Source organism: Eleginops maclovinus, chromosome 4 (genome assembly GCF_036324505.1).
Source record: "Eleginops maclovinus isolate JMC-PN-2008 ecotype Puerto Natales chromosome 4, JC_Emac_rtc_rv5, whole genome shotgun sequence".
Classification (NCBI taxonomy): domain Eukaryota; kingdom Metazoa; phylum Chordata; class Actinopteri; order Perciformes; family Eleginopidae; genus Eleginops; species Eleginops maclovinus.
Genome location: NC_086352.1, coordinates 27,728,723 through 27,745,312, shown reverse-complemented (window position 1 = coordinate 27,745,312; position 16,590 = coordinate 27,728,723). Strand labels below are relative to the sequence as shown.

The 16,590-nt window shown below is 36.5% G+C and overlaps 1 protein-coding gene across 1 annotated transcript; it reads right to left on the bottom strand.

The window, feature by feature from the left end:
* Positions 1–8,232: 8,232 nt before the first annotated feature.
* Positions 8,233–14,817, bottom strand: ero1a (endoplasmic reticulum oxidoreductase 1 alpha). The gene is made up of 15 exons (XM_063882375.1): positions 14,499–14,817; positions 13,581–13,700; positions 13,409–13,492; positions 13,278–13,313; positions 12,585–12,661; positions 12,403–12,476; positions 11,840–11,960; positions 11,127–11,188; positions 11,018–11,044; positions 10,842–10,934; positions 10,376–10,622; positions 9,918–9,987; positions 9,414–9,500; positions 9,147–9,283; positions 8,233–9,040 (listed from the first exon to the last, which is right to left on the bottom strand). The coding sequence occupies exons 1-15, from the start codon at positions 14,565–14,567 to the stop codon at positions 8,983–8,985; spliced, it is 1,362 nt and encodes a 453-aa protein (XP_063738445.1). The 5' UTR covers positions 14,568–14,817; the 3' UTR covers positions 8,233–8,982.
* Positions 14,818–16,590: the final 1,773 nt, after the last annotated feature.

Genomic DNA, 16,590 nt, shown 5'->3' with positions numbered 1-16,590 from the left:
AAAGTTATGCATCATATGATTGTGAAAGTGCTCTGTTCTTTTACTGTAAAAGTACTCGTTAAGTACTTAATTAAGTTAAAATGGCACACAGTTTTTTGCATAACCTGAATAAAGTTTAAATACATCAGTAGAATTTATGTTGTTGATCAGAAACCAAAGCTTTATTTTGGAAAAGTACAGAAAACAACAAGTTTTGTCTTTTAATTTTGAGGATAAATCGCTTATTGTGGTAGAAACTAACTTTTGATGTACCTTACTTCTTCCATTTTCTTTATACGTACAAACGATTACATCGCCAATGGAAATATCTGTACTTTTTTTTGAACTGATCCCAAGGGGGAATTCATAGGCTAATAGATATAAAATACATTCATTAAAATGAGCACAACCTCTAGCAGTTGCAACATTTACACATTAATGCATCACTAATTATGATATGATAATATAATATATTATTCTGAAGTGGACCATTTTGCCTTGTTACTTAAACTATATTCTAATGCTAATTAATGCAGGACTTTTACATGAAATATTTCAAGCTCTACTATTGTTGAGTTAAATCAAGTAAGGTATCTAAATTCTTTGCAGTTGCTTGTTATTATTTGTAAAGTTTTACCATTTATCTAGAGTATTTTTGCACCATGGTATTGGTCAGATTATTGAACAATTCTTTTTATATCATTTTCAAACGTAAATGTATTCAATTATTTTAATAAAATAAAAAATTAAAGATAAATCCTAAAAGCAAAGTGTAACAATGTTTTTTTTAAAGGGCTTTATTACAGTGAAGAGCTGCATGCCCATGCTTGATCATGACTCTTCAGTACAAACTGGACTCTGCTGTAAAGCCTTTGTTTAAATGCAGCTAAAGCCTGATTGACAAAAGTTGTGCAGGCAGACGTCCAAACACAGAGAGGATTAATAAAAAAAAAGGAACAGGAACAGGAGATAAAACACGGGGTCTGTGTGTGTGTGTGTGTGTGTGTGTGTGTGTGTGTGTGTGTGTGTGTGTGTGTGTGTGTGTGTGTGTGTGTGTGTGTGTGTGTATGTGTGTGTGTGCGTGTGAGAGAGAGAGAGAGAGAGAGAGAGAGAGAGAGAGAGAGAAAGGGACGGTATTTTATGTCATTTATGATTCACATTGCTGCTTGCATGTTTTTGTTTTGATGCAGATCTAATAATCAGTATGTCAGCCGTGTGAAAGTGGCATATTGCTCTGATAAATGTAACCATTGTTAAATAAATGGTCAGTGGGGTTCTTCTGAGGAATCGATATCCCGTTTACATTCACTGCATTTGTAAATGTGTGTTTGTGTGGTTCTTGTCTCTTGTTTGACTAATTGTGGTAATGTTTCCATGGTTACTAATAGGTCCTCAAGACATTGCTCTTGAGATGAAGATGATTTGGAGTACGGTAGGTCTTTTTTCTAAACTTGTGTCGCATTCGTTATGTGTATTTGCCTCTCATAAGCCTGAAAAATATAGATTTTTTTGTCTTACATTCAAAATCCGACTTCAGTAAGAGGGGAGAATTATTATTTGCCAATTTATTTAAAGGACCAAAAGTAAAAGTACTCATTCTGTAGAAAAGTGGCTCATATAAGTGTTATAAAATAGTATAGGATATTAGTAGAGTGTTACTGTAAGTGACTTAGCTGCTAGTTATAACAATTAGCTAGTTTAGTCCAGTGGTTCACCACCTGACATACTGATTTGTATTTTAGGAACGATGAGTTCACGTACTGACGAATTAAAGTAGCTTTTATCTCAGGAACATGATGAAAGTGTTTTTCATCGTGTTGATCCGTCGTCTTCAGCAGACCAGCACAATCCAGGTCATCGTCACCAGGATGAAAGCAACGTTGTAATAAGAGGACCTTATGACCTACCAGGCTGATGAATATCAGAGATTACATGTTAATCCACAAGCAAGAGGGAGGTGGAGGGAAACCAGAGAGCAAGCTGGGATGCCACAATGCTGCAGGAGCATGCTGGAAAATCAATCCAGTCTGAAACCAGCTTCACTAACTGGAACAGGACTGGAGATTGTTTACTTGACACAATCAATAAGGATTATTAAAGAGGCCTTCCTTCAATTGCACACATAAAGGTCAGTTAACTCTAGTCACCAGGAGAACTACTTGAGTATAATGTCTTCTGTGGCTGTGGAGGGTTTCTGTCATGTCTCATTAAAATAACACTGATGATGTCTTATTGATGTCATCAAGGTTAAACAGCCAGAGAGGAGGGAGACTGCATTTTTTCTATGTGGAGGTTCAATGTTTCTTCTTGACCTTGAGAAAAAAGCAGCTGAGAAGGAAACAATTTACCTCAAGGTCCAGTTGGTAGCTGTTCTGATGCTTAGCTGAGTGTTGCCTGGTTGAAATGCAATAGTAGATGTTTAAAATTCCATTTTTCCACTGCCTTTTCCTGACTTTTAAACCTGTGATAACTATGTTTTTAGGGGTGCTTGGAGACATTTGTAAAACCAGTGTACATCTCATTTAATCTTTTTAAGAGTATCCTCAATTTCTCTTGACCCCGCTTCAGAGCAGACATAGAGCAACATTTGCATCCTTTTGTAGAGGTATTTGCATTCACCTGATGAATGGAAGACGAAAGAGTCCAATGATTGTTTTCTTTTAGCTCGGTCCCCTCCAACTCCTGGGGGACATGTCTCTTTAGCTTCATATGCTCCAGCGGGTTTTCTGGCTTTTTTTTAATCTTATAATGACCCGATGAGAGCAGGCAGAGTGAACAAAAAACAACCTTTGAGCCCTGAAATTGTTTGCACCTTGAGTTCAGCAGTGCTGAAGTAGTACAGAATAGAAGACAAGCTTGTAACCCTGACCTTGACTCCCTCACTTCCACAGTATTGTTTCCTTGATCTGCTATTTCCTGCCTCAACCTGTGTCTATCTAACAAGAAAACATATTGTCCTTGTTTTCTGCATTATATTTACATTTTGAAATATCCTTCGGTCTTCACAGGGTTTCTGAGCGTACAGCTGCTGATACTATATCACAACCTCCTCTCCTTTTGTTTCGAAACCTTAAACCTTTCTATTGCAACCTAATGTCCTGACGGGGCTGTGGGGTTAACATGGTTCAGTGAAATCTCTCCTAGAAGAAATTAAGGCAAACTCCTTGGGAATTCTGGGCTGCTCTCTTAATTTGTGTCAAATCACCAGGGGACCAGTGCAGCAGGGCAAATGATAAGTCGCCCTTGATTCAGCACAAACAGTCTTTAATTAAGCCCCAGCCTCAAATCAGGTTCCTACCAAACTTTCAAATGAACTGTATGTCATTATGGCATATTGATGTGGGATTCATTCCATGTTTGTGCTGTTCCTCACTGTCTCCAGTTTCTCAGAATGGAAAGAAGAAAGGAAGGAAGTCTGTGGAGCGTGGACAGAGAGGCAACCCTTTAGAAAGGAATCCGATTATATAGGCCAAGTGTCCTTTTACAGTTATTGACTCCCCTCTGAGCCACCGCACTCAGCTTACAAGATGCCTCACAGACAGTGTCTTTAACCAAGTGCATTCTGCTGTAAACAAAGCACTGTAGACTCATTGTTAAATGTATTTTAAAGTTCACACCATTCAAAACTTTCCCAGTTTGGAATGAATAAAGTATTTCTGATTCTGATTCTGATTTCAATCTTTGACTTCCAATTGAGTTTTTTTACATTGATACTTTTACTTTGTAAAGGATTTGGGTTGAATGTTCTCATAACATCGCATCTAGTTGTATAACAGATGCTTGCATTTGAATGCTTATTAGAATATAGTTTTTGAAATTACAGCTCTGTAAAAATGACTTAATCATGACGATCAAAATGTAGTGTTACATCTCATCCACCAGGAGTGTGATTTTGTTTGTGATTGCACACCGTAGCATTTTTGTGGGATGATGCTTCAATGAGTAAAACTGCTTTGAGAAAGTTGACTTTGACTTTACTTTTTGCCAGGCGACCAGGTTGTGTTTTGTGGCACCAGTAGCCATCAGAACTATAATTGCCTAATATCCTGAGGTCAGCCAACATATACACGCTCCACTTTGCACATAATATAGATTTAGTCCATGAAAATCACAAACAGAGGAACAGCGTCATTCAAATCATTACCTGTACTTTACTGCAGTAGGAACTACCAGGCTTGGCAACTCTGTTGTCGTTGGGGAAGAGATGCATGATGGGATAAAGGTGATCTTTTGGGACAGCGGCGTTTGAAATTTCCACAAGCTGTCAGAGATAAATGGAGCAGAGCCATCAGAGATTAACCAGAACAGGGACACAGAACATTATTGCAGCCCTCATTTTGGATTGTTTACATTTCCCTATACTAAACAGAATTAGATTTTTAAACATCTACTCATTTTAATAGATGCAAATATTAGATGTGAAAATATTGGAAGGATCAACATCTGTCTCCCACTGAATAACAGTACAGATTTGAGATTCAATAATAACAGCAAACATTACATAATGATTTATGAATTTTAAAGAATTGTAAAGCACTTCAAAACAAAGCTACAAATGTATGTTGTCAGGATAAACAAAATAATAGTGCTGATGTCATCCTATACAGATTTGTCTGCACTAACTTGTAGTTATGTAATAGATCTTAGCCAAAGTAATTTTACATTCCTAATCCTTTTACTTCTTTGTTGCCTTTAAAGGTTGGATCCCTTGTTTCATTCTTTTCTTTTCTTAATTCCCTTCATCGCTGAATTAATTTTATTTTTTACAAAGGGGGCAAAATGACCCTGACCAAAGAGACAGAGCATGACAAGGTCTTTGGGGAAGCTCGCCGACATCTTGGAGCAGTGAAGCTGGATGGAGAGCCAAACCACCGTGAGATCAAGACCATCCGTCACATTTGTGAAGGAGAAGAGAAAAGCAGATACAGTGAGAATAAACTTACTGCAAACAGCAACATCATGGAAACCTAGAAAATGGTGCCCCCCCCCCCCCCCCCCCCCCCCCCCCCCCGCAGGGCATCCGAACAACCTTGAAGGAAGATGTGGTCTGAAAAGATCATCCTAATCAAACTGACAGTCCTGAGGGAAGAGGCCTGCGACCACGCCTTTGACCTTTGATCGGTGTATAAAACATTTAAATGAGCTCCTCCTTTACCTGCTGTAACATTCGGAACAATCTATTATTGCACAAGGATTTCCCGCATGATGATCACTTTTACTTCTGATATATATATCAGTGAATTTCAACGTGATATTACGGTTACTTTACCAAAAGGATCAGATGCTGCTGCTGGATTGTGCACAAAATGAAATTGAAGTTGCCTCCTCAGCTTCCCTATTTAAAACTTAGTCATGATTCTCAAACAGCTTTTATTGATGAACTACACGTTAACTTATTAATCAAGATTTACAAACCACTGAAGAGCAGAATCCAAACACAAATTTACCTCCTCTTTTGAATCCATTTAAAACAGACAAGCTGTGTTTCAAGCTATTATTCCCCTGACTGAAAAATCTATTGAGGAAATGTACAGCAGAGGAATCAGAGCAAAGAAGAGGAAGAAGAAGACAAGCGCTGATTGGAAAATAGAAGGGAAAGGTCAAGAAGGAGGAAGAGATAGAGAGAGAGCCACTCAGTTGAAATCGAATCATTCCCTCGAGTTTAACAAACGACCTATCTGACTCTTTGTGTGTGTGTGTGTGTGTGTGTGTGTGTGTGTGTGTGTGTGTGTGTGTGTGTGTTAGCTCACATTTGCTTCAATGGTTAATGCTTTAGGCTTACAGTTTGTTTATGCAGGAATAACAACTGGGACTTACACTCCACACTGTATTTTGCCTGTACACACATTACATGCACACACACACACACACACACACACACACACACACACACACACACACACACACACACACACACACACACACACACACACACACACACACACACACACACACACACACACAAACAAGACAATGAAAATGTAAGGTACTTGCTGCACGTATGAAAGTGGATTGCTTTTATTTAACGATGGTGTAATATTAACTGAACGAGGTATCATGTTGAAATCCAGGTCATTCACACTTTCAAATACATGATATAATAATATTTAGAATGATTATTCATGATAATAATGTCCATGGTCCATTGCTGCTGCCACTGGTATAATGTATTACCACTGTTGGAAATAGAAATATTAATCTACAACACACTACATCATTATTATTCATTTGGGAGACAAAGACAAAATGTACCTTTCTTTTTCCTGCCTCATTCTCTCCGTCATTGTCATTATTCATATTAAGCTCTACTGAGAAATACAAAATCCTCAAGCCACCGCCTTGAAGTGACAACAACAACTACATTTTTCAAGAGAAAATTAAGAGAAATGTAAATGGAATATTCAACAATTCAGACTACATATTTCCAACATAAATAGGGATGTTTAAATCAAACAGGCTTTAAGCTTTAAACACTAATACAATTTCAGTATAAATATAATTGACATGTGATGTTCATCAATGTTGAGGAGTTGTGAAAATACAGAAAGGAGCTTTCCTTTCAGGATATGAGCAGTAAATATCTGACTATCTTCTGACAGATTTTCATGATGCATATTAAACAGCACAACAGTGATGATCTCTGCTTCTCACCCACTTACTCCCTCTTGTGATCTGATGCTATTCCTGTTCAGCAGCGCTGAGTCAAAAAAGTCCTGCAGGAAAAACACTGGTTTTACATGCAACCGCACAACAGGCGAGATGATACAGCCGACAGCAGTCTGGAAATATTTCACACAGCTTCAATAAGAAAAAAGTGGAAGAATATATATATCTGTTGTAGTTGATTGAGGTGGAGCTTATTTTGAACTATTAAATAATAATTACTTGCACAATGCATTCATCTGCTCATTATTTTCTCCACTTATCAATTGACTGGTTTTTTTTTTGTTTTTTTTAAATACAAAAAATAGTGAGCATCGTGCAACATTTATCCAGAGTCCAAAGTTACCACTTTCCCACTGAAATTACTTCTGTTCTTGTTCTGTGCTGATGCTAGTTTGGTTCTCAATTGGTTCGCAAATTGAACAAACTTTTAAACAGTTTGCTTCCCACTGACCAGAGCCCAGTAAAAGCCACGCAATGATGCCACCATTTACGTTGATTTTTTTTTAGCAACCCCAGCTTCTTGGAACATACAGTCAATGTCCTTACCGCTGCTGCCTAAATTACATCTATATTTTATAGTTCTCAAATCATGGCTGCAGGATAAAACTTACCAATTAGTTTTTAAAAAAGATTATTACATTTAGTTGAGTATTTTTTGTGTGATCTTAGTATTTATACTTAATTCAGTGCTGAATATTATGGTGGAATGTAACTGTTTCTATCTTTGCCTACATGATGTTTGTGTCATTTATTTACCAGTTAAACGAACTCAAGAAAATCGTTTGAAAATGTTCCTCTCCACACTCTATGTTTCCATAGTTACACACTGACACTCTCAAACTGTTACTGTGTTAGTGTGAATATAAAACATGGACAGAAATGGCACTTAAGTTGATTGCTACTGTTTCACCACAGACAATGGTCAATTATGTCCTTATGGTGACCTCAGAAGGAATGCAGACAAGAGCAAGCTCTCAGTTTTAGTATGACCTGACTTAAGCGCTGCTTTTGATACTGTAGCAGACTGCACAATCTTGTTGGCATTTCTGGTAAGGTTTTAAATTAGCTTACATTTTACCCAACTGATAGACAGTTATTTAATACCCATGGATGAATTATCATCTAAGAAATTTCGATTGAATTGTGGTGTTCCCCAAGGCTCAATTTTAGGTCCTACACTTTTTAATGGACACATTCTTCCACTTGGAAATGTCATAAGGAAACACGGCATAAGTTTCCATAGTTATGGGGACCGTTTCTCTCTCAGGCCAGTAGAGAGACACTAATGTACGCTTTTATAACATGTAGAATCGATTATTACAATACTGTACTTTCTGGTCTCCCTAAAAAGAATATTGCATCAACTACTGCAGAACTCAACTGCACCTGTTTTAACAGGTTTTTTTAGGCTCTATATCACAGCGATGTGTAACACTGATTATTAAACGAGAAGGGGAAGATAGTATTGTTTTTAGTTGTGAATTGTGTTTTTGAGAAGCACCTTGGGTTGCCATTGTGTATGAAAAGTGTATGCCAAAACAGTTCCTCTTACACAGCATGGTTTTCTTATTTAACTTTAATGAAAACTTTTCAAAGAAATTTGATTTATTTTTATCAGTAAAAATTGGTTTGCTTACAAACAGTGCCATCCTTAGGAAAAAAGATTAATAACAAAAACATTGTGCAACTGAATATATATATTTTCATATATATAATTAGGAACATTTTCTTAAAAAATACAGGACCCCAGAAAAATAATGTAAGCCACATTATGATAATATTATAAACTGAAATATTACCACAACTAAGTTAATGTGCCAAAATGGAAAATGACTCAATTCTTTAAAATGAATTTGCCACTCAGCAGCACTGGACAGTCACTAAGAACCCTTTACTCAAGTACTGTACTTAAGTGCAATTTTTAGGCACTGTACATATTAAGTACACTAGACCTAGACCACTACCATCATTTTACAATATTTTGACATTTGCAGTTTTGTATTATTATCATTATAATACAAATCAATTCAATAAATGATTATGTATTGTTTACCGATTAACCTACCAAGCAGTATATAAATTACCTACACTTTGCTCCACATTTTTGCAAAATTAATTTGATGCACACATTATTCATCAATACATATATGTAATATAAAGGCCATTCCACATTCTGATGTTCTTACGTTTTTGGAGTCCAAGTATAGTTTGATAATGTTTTTGTTCTTTTACTAAATTGCCACTCAGATAATAAAGGCTTATAATTAATTCTGTTAAACTCTGATGGAAGTTTGAAACAGCAGGATTGAGGCAGAAGCGTTGATCTCCACAGTTTCATCACTCCTCTGCTAACAGCGACCTGAAGTTCTTCAGCTCTCTGATGCTTGTAGAAACCCTGCGGGACATTTGTGTTACACAAAGAAAATGAGTCTGCATATATTCTCACTTCAATTGACTCAAGTTTACTCTGAGGATTAAATATGAAAATATAATGCGACAACCTTCCAAAGGCATTGAGCAGGGAAACGACCTCCTGTCGACTGAGCTGGAAGCTGGGTCGCTGGATGCTGGACGTTGGCAACGCTTCAATTTGCCGCTCGGAAAACAAAATCTTTAGAGATGTCCCTAATCCCTGAGTCTGATTAAGAGAGAGAGACATGAGAGCAAACTAGAATAAAACACATATAACAGTTTGACAGCATCTTTTACCTTTTAACCTCAGATTATACTGAACATCATTAATGTAACTGATGTAAAATGAGACCGGCCTGCAGTTTCCCCCACAGGCGACACTTGAAGCAGCCCACACAATCCATGATCCTGGAGATGTTGAGGAAGGCCAGTCGGATGTCCTCCTAAAGGAAAGAGAATTTCTCACTTTTAGTGCCCTTTTATATTTTCTATAAGGGTCCCAGTTGCTGTGAAAATCCCTTTTGCTCAATGTTACGTGAGAAGTCCTCCCTGATGTCCAAACTCACTTTCTTTGTAAGGGTGCCCCCTGTTGACCAAAAATTACTATTGCTCACTTTTCTAAAAGATCCCCCCCCCCCCCTTCAGCCTGTACCCAGTATATTTCAGATAGAGCCTGCTGCCTTTTCTACACACACAGCCTCCACAAACTCAAACAGTTTTGCCATGTAAAGGCTTAACAATTCATCAAATCTGGAAATGATTGTTTCTTTATAAATGCAGTTATTTTCCCATGTGAATAAGTCATCAGACTTTAGATAATTTTATTTCTAAATTAGTTAGAATTGTAAATGGTTCCTTACCTTTAGTTTGGCTGCTTCTTTTTCATCCCCAGCAAACAGAGATGTTTCATCAAAGGCAAGAGGGAAAGATCTGGAGAAAGAAACGTAAACAATAAAACAATTCAGTTGTACAAAATCAGACAACAACCCCAGAAACTACACGGATGAGTCATTGGAAATCATTTTTACGTTGCCACCATTTAAAAAATGAAATATAAGGCAAAGACAGGCTTTAACTTAACTTCAAAAAAAGATTACTTACAAAGGAGAGAAAAGTAACTATAGAGTGGACTTGAATTAAAAGTTTAGTTTACTTAGTTTTTTTAAATGTCAGTTTCCTGTCTGGTATTTAAAAAAGGATTATCAGTGAAAATATATTCATATGAAGCTTTTCCTATATAAAATTATATTAGAAAATGAAAAAACTATATATATAGATAGAGGCACAGTTCTGGAGTCAGTGCCAGCCTCAGACTGACCGGGCCATCTGCAGGATGTGCAGCAGCAGCTCTTTGTGTTCACGGTCCTCCTCCGGCCTGCCAGTATACAGCCTGAAGGACGGCTGCTGAAAGAAAGGCAGAGCTTTGGCCAGTGCTCGCAGCTCGATCAGGTATAGGAAGTAGAGGTTTCGGAGCCTCTTGGGGCCCTCGCCGTCTGTCAGCTCTGAATCAAAACGCTGCCTGAACTCCGACACATTGTGTCCCCACTTCTTCTGAAACCAGCTGTCTGAAGGAAGGAAACGGTCGTCAGAGAGAGGGTGGTTAGGTTCAAATTATAACACAGCAAGGGAAATATCTGTATCTTTATTTTCTTCCAGCTATTTTTAAGGATCATTCTGTTATTCCCAAAGAAATAACAGTAGAAAATATAATCACTCTTCCTGTCTTTCTGTCCTGCGCTTGACTGTGATCAGTGAGGGTTTGTGAAAGTGCTAATGTGTCTCACCTTCTAAGAGGTATCTGGCACTCAGGTGAATGTTGATGCTGGAATGGAGGCCAGAGATGAGCCGGTAGAAAGCCCTCTTCTCTACACACTGACCTGAGGGACAAAAATACAGAGTTGACAAATAGAAATGAACAACAAAAACCTCTTTTCTCTTTTCAGGTGAAATGTCAGCTCACCTTCCAGCCAGCTATGGAAGGTATTTGCTGTAAATAGAGAAACAGAATGTCGTTGTCATACACAAGTGTAGTAAAGGTTTGGTTTGATTTTAGAGTCAGGAGATCTTACATTCACTTTCTGGACGGTTATGGAAGAGGTTGGGAATTACCGGTCGCTTGATCGTATACGGCCTGTGAGAAAGGGAGAAAACAATGAACTCCAGTATTTAAGAAGAAGTCTACATGGCTTCAAATGAACATCAGTATGGTGATCATGCTGTTTTTGACGAAATTCACACTTGCTTTTTAGCCATCAATGCAAATAAAAGTCCTCTATTCAAAGCCTTACTTGTGTAAAAGTACTTACTTCAAGTATAAAAACATACAAGTATTGTGCAAGAAAAATGTTCCTTGTCATTCATTTACTATTATTCATGTTTGTTTGACTGTAGCATTCCGTTCTGCTTATTTAATATCATTTTTACCCTATTGCATGCAATGCATCATATTTTATTAAGTTATTTTATACATTTTATAGTTATACCAAACAAAACCAATGCATGGAGTCAACAATATTGGAAAATAAACCAAAAAGAGGACATTTCTAAAGAATTATACTTATTTAATTAATTTTTTTCTTGAGTTTAATAGCATAAAATGTTGTCAAAAATCTCATTAAAAAAAAGATGAAGCTGCTCACAGCATTATGTGAAGAAATACAAATAAAAATGACTCCCAAATTTGCCGGTAGCAAAATTTATGTTTGTATGTATATCAAAACATACAATGTATATATATATAATATGCGGCATATCTGATTTTTTATATAGTGTGAGTGTTTACTTGAAGCAGTTCTCCTCATAGATGCTGTTCCAGATCTGCCAGGTCTCAGGTCCTCTGTAGCCCGTAAAGCGCTCCGGGTTCAGCAGCAGGTCCACATACTGCGAGTCCGGAGACTCCTCGTCTGGCAAACAACAACACACAGGCTGCTCTTAATCACTACTACTCTTTATCAAATGTGTACTAAAGTTAAAGGTGGACGAAGATTTTCACACTGACTAGGAGATACCTCTGTAGCGCTGTGATGAACTAATAATGTTGAGAAATGTAGTGTATGTAAATAAATAATTTGTGTTTCACTACATGTTCTACTTATTGTTCATGTGTTAGTGTTATAAATGCTTTTCATTAAGAGTTATGTGTAACATTTCTTAATAAAATTAACTCAATTTCATCTTCAGATTTACAAAACATTTAGGTATTACTTCCATTTATATTTCAAGCATGTATTTTATCATTATCATGTTTCTGACCTTGGGTTTAGTGTATTGAATTAAAGCGAAAATGTTTTTGTGCTTTTATTAGTTCATTCAGTCGTCTGCTCAGCTGATGGGTTGTAAACGTACCATCGACAACACAGAAGCGTTCAGCCTCGTCGTCGTGTTTGCTCCAGTTTAGCAGAGCTTCTCTGGTCTCCTTACTGGAAGTTAAAACAGACAAGTCTGTCGGTTCAACCTCCTATTATAATATATTAGAGAAACAGAAACGTTAATGGTTTGCATGGTGATCTTATATTATCTATACTCACCTTAAAGAAACATCTACAGCTCCAAGATTCTCCGCCAGCTCACACTTTACCGGCTGCTCCTTTTCTTCTGCTGAATACTGAATATAAAAATAATAGATGGTTATACATTAAAAAATATAAGTTAATGTGTTAAAGTGTTCTGTTTGGTTATGATGCAGCAATCTCCTTAAACAAAGATAATTTTATGAAGTAACCTTAATTAGTTACTCAATTTAATACCCAAATCAAATTCATAAAAATTTGTTTTTTCATCATAATCCCAAATAAATGTTTTAAAAAAACCAAGATCTATAGCATTTATTACAGCCCAATTGTTTTTTTAATAACCAACTTTTTAAATTAATTTTATAACCCTTTTTTTTCCAACAAGCATTTTAATCAACATTAGTTATTATATAATATATTATTATTACAAACGTTTTTTTTTTATCATACTCCTAATATTATGTTAGAATATCTTTCAACAAATCCATAAAGTGTGGATAGCAATAGTTAAAATACCCCCCAAAGTAATTATCCTTTGAATCCACAAAATCAGTTTTCAAGATTTGGAAACGTCGGGCTGCTAATCTGTACTATGAAAAAGATGTTTCTTTCATCAAATATTTGTAATGATTACTTTTTCCAAAAGGACAGTTTCTACTGTGGGCTGCTCTGTTGATGGAGACAAACAGCTAGTCCTGTCTGACTCACCTTGTTGTGTGATCGGATCCCCTCTGGCACTTCGTTCTGTGGACACACACACACACATATTAGTAGATCTAATGTAAACGCAGGTGAGTGTTTTGTTTACAGAAGGTGGGAGTGAGAAGGCTGGGACTCACAGGAGAGCAGGGCTTCACAGCGCAGTCCTTCAGACCACAGTGACTGCTGGATGACCAGAATGGACACGCCTTGTTCAGGTTCACCTGGAGTGTCCCAGGACAAAGCAACACACAGGTTAATCTGTGTATATGTGTGTGTGATCGTGTGCGTGTTTGAGTCAGGTCACCTTACCTTGTAGAACCTGAAATAGTCGGATTCTAGAAGAGTTTGAAGTTTGGGGAAGAGCTGGTTGTTGTTAAAGCCATCGATGGTCTCCACATCACAAGTACAGTCATCCAGATCTCCTGTGACCTTCGTTGGAAGGAAACACAAAAAAGCTCATCTTCCGGCTTGCTTTTAGTTTACCCCCCATTGTCATCTAAGTTTTCTTTCCTTTACTTCACGCTGTTTAAGATTTTTTTACTAAGCTATTTTTAAGTAATTTCTCCCCCTCAATACTAAGCATACAGCCGCTTATGATCTTAAGATGAGATCTCCTATTTGAATAATAGCAATGACCAATTTTCAAATCATATACTTGTTGCAGCAGGTTAATCTGAGACAATACAATGATGAACACACACATGCAATTCTATATACTGAGAACACTGAAACGTTGACTTTAATTAAATGAATTATGTCAACAGATTTCACCTAACTTTATTAGGTTTGTAAAGCAACTTTATTAAGTAGAACCTAACATTTTTTATTTTAACTCAATATTATTTCGTAAGCTAATAACGTTTTGTGAAATGTGTTGACATAATACATTTAATTAAAGTCAAAGTTTCAGTTATTTCAGTGTATAATCCAGAGATATAATCAAATGTATTATCCCAAAAATACCCTTTCTGCCCAGTGAGTTGTTTTGGTTTTGGTTCTTAAGTATTGTTTGATGCTTATGATTTTGTCCTAATAGATAAGTATAATAAGGTATGCAGGACTTTTACTTGTAACATAGTATTTCTACACTGTGGTATTATGACTACTATTACTTTAGTATAAGATGATAGTACTTCTTCCACTTCTGTTGAAGAGTATAGAAAATAACATGACAACATGAACTCCATGCTAGATATTACTTTACGTATGGGTGTGACAATCCCTCACCTGACAGAAGCACCTGCTGTCTGCACATCCGGACACCTGGAGGAGGAGCAGAAGGACCACCAGCTTCATGACGACCTCTGTCTCAATCTACACCAACCTGTATGTCTGTTTGAGGAAAACCGTACGTCTGTAGTTTAACAGGAGAGCCTGAGAGGTTGCGATCTGATGTCAAGTTTTTGCTTCCTGGTATTTCCTCATGTCCACCCCGCTACGTGTAATACGTGACAGGATGATCGGCAGCGTTATTTCCACAGAATAATCACATTTAGACACATGTTGCATAGAAATCATCTCCAGGATCTTTTATTTTTAAACGGGAAGTGAATATTCTTCCTGTTCGCTCACAATTCAATCCGACTGAAACCTTATATGTCCAACATAAATAGCCCACTTTTTACATTTACTATATTACACTTTAATACAATACACACATAAAAAAAAACAGCCACAAATATATTCTTCATTTGATTGTATATGTTTGGTAGACAAATAGGTCATTTTCTAGCTGATGTATGACAGTATTTCACGGGAGGATAATATAATGTGAGTATCAAAAAATAGGCCACATTGTTTTTTAAAAGGTATCAAACGTGCTAATAACCTAACTTAATATAGTTGATTCCTGTTTAAAATACGTTCATTTTTGTGGGTTTACGACGTGAAGTTTAGTTTTAAATAGGTGACGTCTCAAAATTGTAATACCACACACAAACCACACCATGGAGGTAAAGAGCATATCTTTATTTACCCTTACACTAAAAGGGACATACCGTTCAAATGAGCCAGACACATGGCCATTGGTTTAGAATGCGTTGCATTGCTGTAAAATGACAGCTTAACATAAATACAGTAGTAGGCTAATATTAATTAAGTAAATAAGTAGATGTTAAAAAAAAAACATTATATATATATGATGTTTATATATATATAAACACACACTCTTATGTACAATGAATACTTACCTAAAGACAATTTTGCCGATGTTACTTAAATAGCCTTTCACATAAATAACTATTTGAATACGGGACTTTTCTTTGTATCGAACTGTGGTGGAAGGAGCATCTTCACATCTTTGACTAAGGTAAAAATAGCAAAACAATGTAGTAATATATGTTTCAAGTAAAAGGAGTGCATTCAAAATTCAACTGTAAGAAAAATGTACACTTAAAAGTGCCAGAATTTTTAAAACGAGTTAATAATGGAGAAAAATCTAATTCCAAATCATGTTTATATTGTTGAAAACGCTTCAAGTGAACGGAGATTTGACGTTTTTAACATTCAGCATCATGACAATTTTGACTTTATTAATGCTTTTATTTATTTTTCTTGTTTTATTATTTAAACTACCTTTTTAGTTTCGTCCTCTTTCTCGCTCTCTCTTTCTCTTTCTCCCTCTCTCTCTATTTTGGTGCTTCCTCGCGCTGCCAAGCCCCTGACGTAATGCTCCGATGTTAATGATTAGCATGTGGAAACGAGCAGCGCGAGCCTCTGCATCAAGGCTGCCAGAACGCAGCCGGAAATTGACTGATCCTGCCTTCCAAATAATAGCCTGTGGCAATTTAAAAACACCCAAAAAGTTAGATTAACATTTAGTGGTTTAGTGCAAGAAGTTCCTCGATGTTTTGCCACAGTTCAGAAATCGTTGGAGTCCTGCTTTCAAAATTGTATTTATATCAATGTACAAATATGGTAATATTGAGTTATTATAATTCATAGAATAATATTCGTAACGCATATTACATACATTACATTTGTTCGATATATATTATATACAAATATAATATTGCAACTAGCTAAATTTGGGAGTCATTTTAATTTCTATTGCTTCACATAATACTGTTAGCAGCTTAATTTCTGTCTTTTTGGCTTTTGTCTACATACAGTACTCTACTGCAGTGCTTCACACAATGTTCTCTAGGAATAAACAGATTTATGTTACCTTAACAAAACTACTGCAGCATAATCAAATAAAGGGAAGCGAAAAAAATGACGTGTGTAGCATTTGCTCTCAATTAAGTCAAACGAACATTTACTGTAGAAATGTGTTTGTCTTCGTCGCACTGCAGTACTTTATTTTGAAAGCTTTAATCGG

What these genes read in the sequence shown, in the direction of transcription:
- ero1a (XM_063882375.1), bottom strand. Translation starts at nt 14,567, where the DNA reads ATGAAGCTGGTGGTCCTTCTGCTCCTCCTCCAGGTGTCCGGATGTGCA. An exon ending in GCTGTAGATGTTTCTTTAAG is followed by an intron (nt 12,477 to 12,584) that starts GTGAGTATAGAT and finishes TTTAACTTCCAG; the next exon opens with TAAGGAGACCAGAGAAGCTC. An exon ending in GCCTGTGGGGGAAACTGCAG is followed by an intron (nt 9,284 to 9,413) that starts GCCGGTCTCATT and finishes TCTCTTAATCAG; the next exon opens with ACTCAGGGATTAGGGACATC.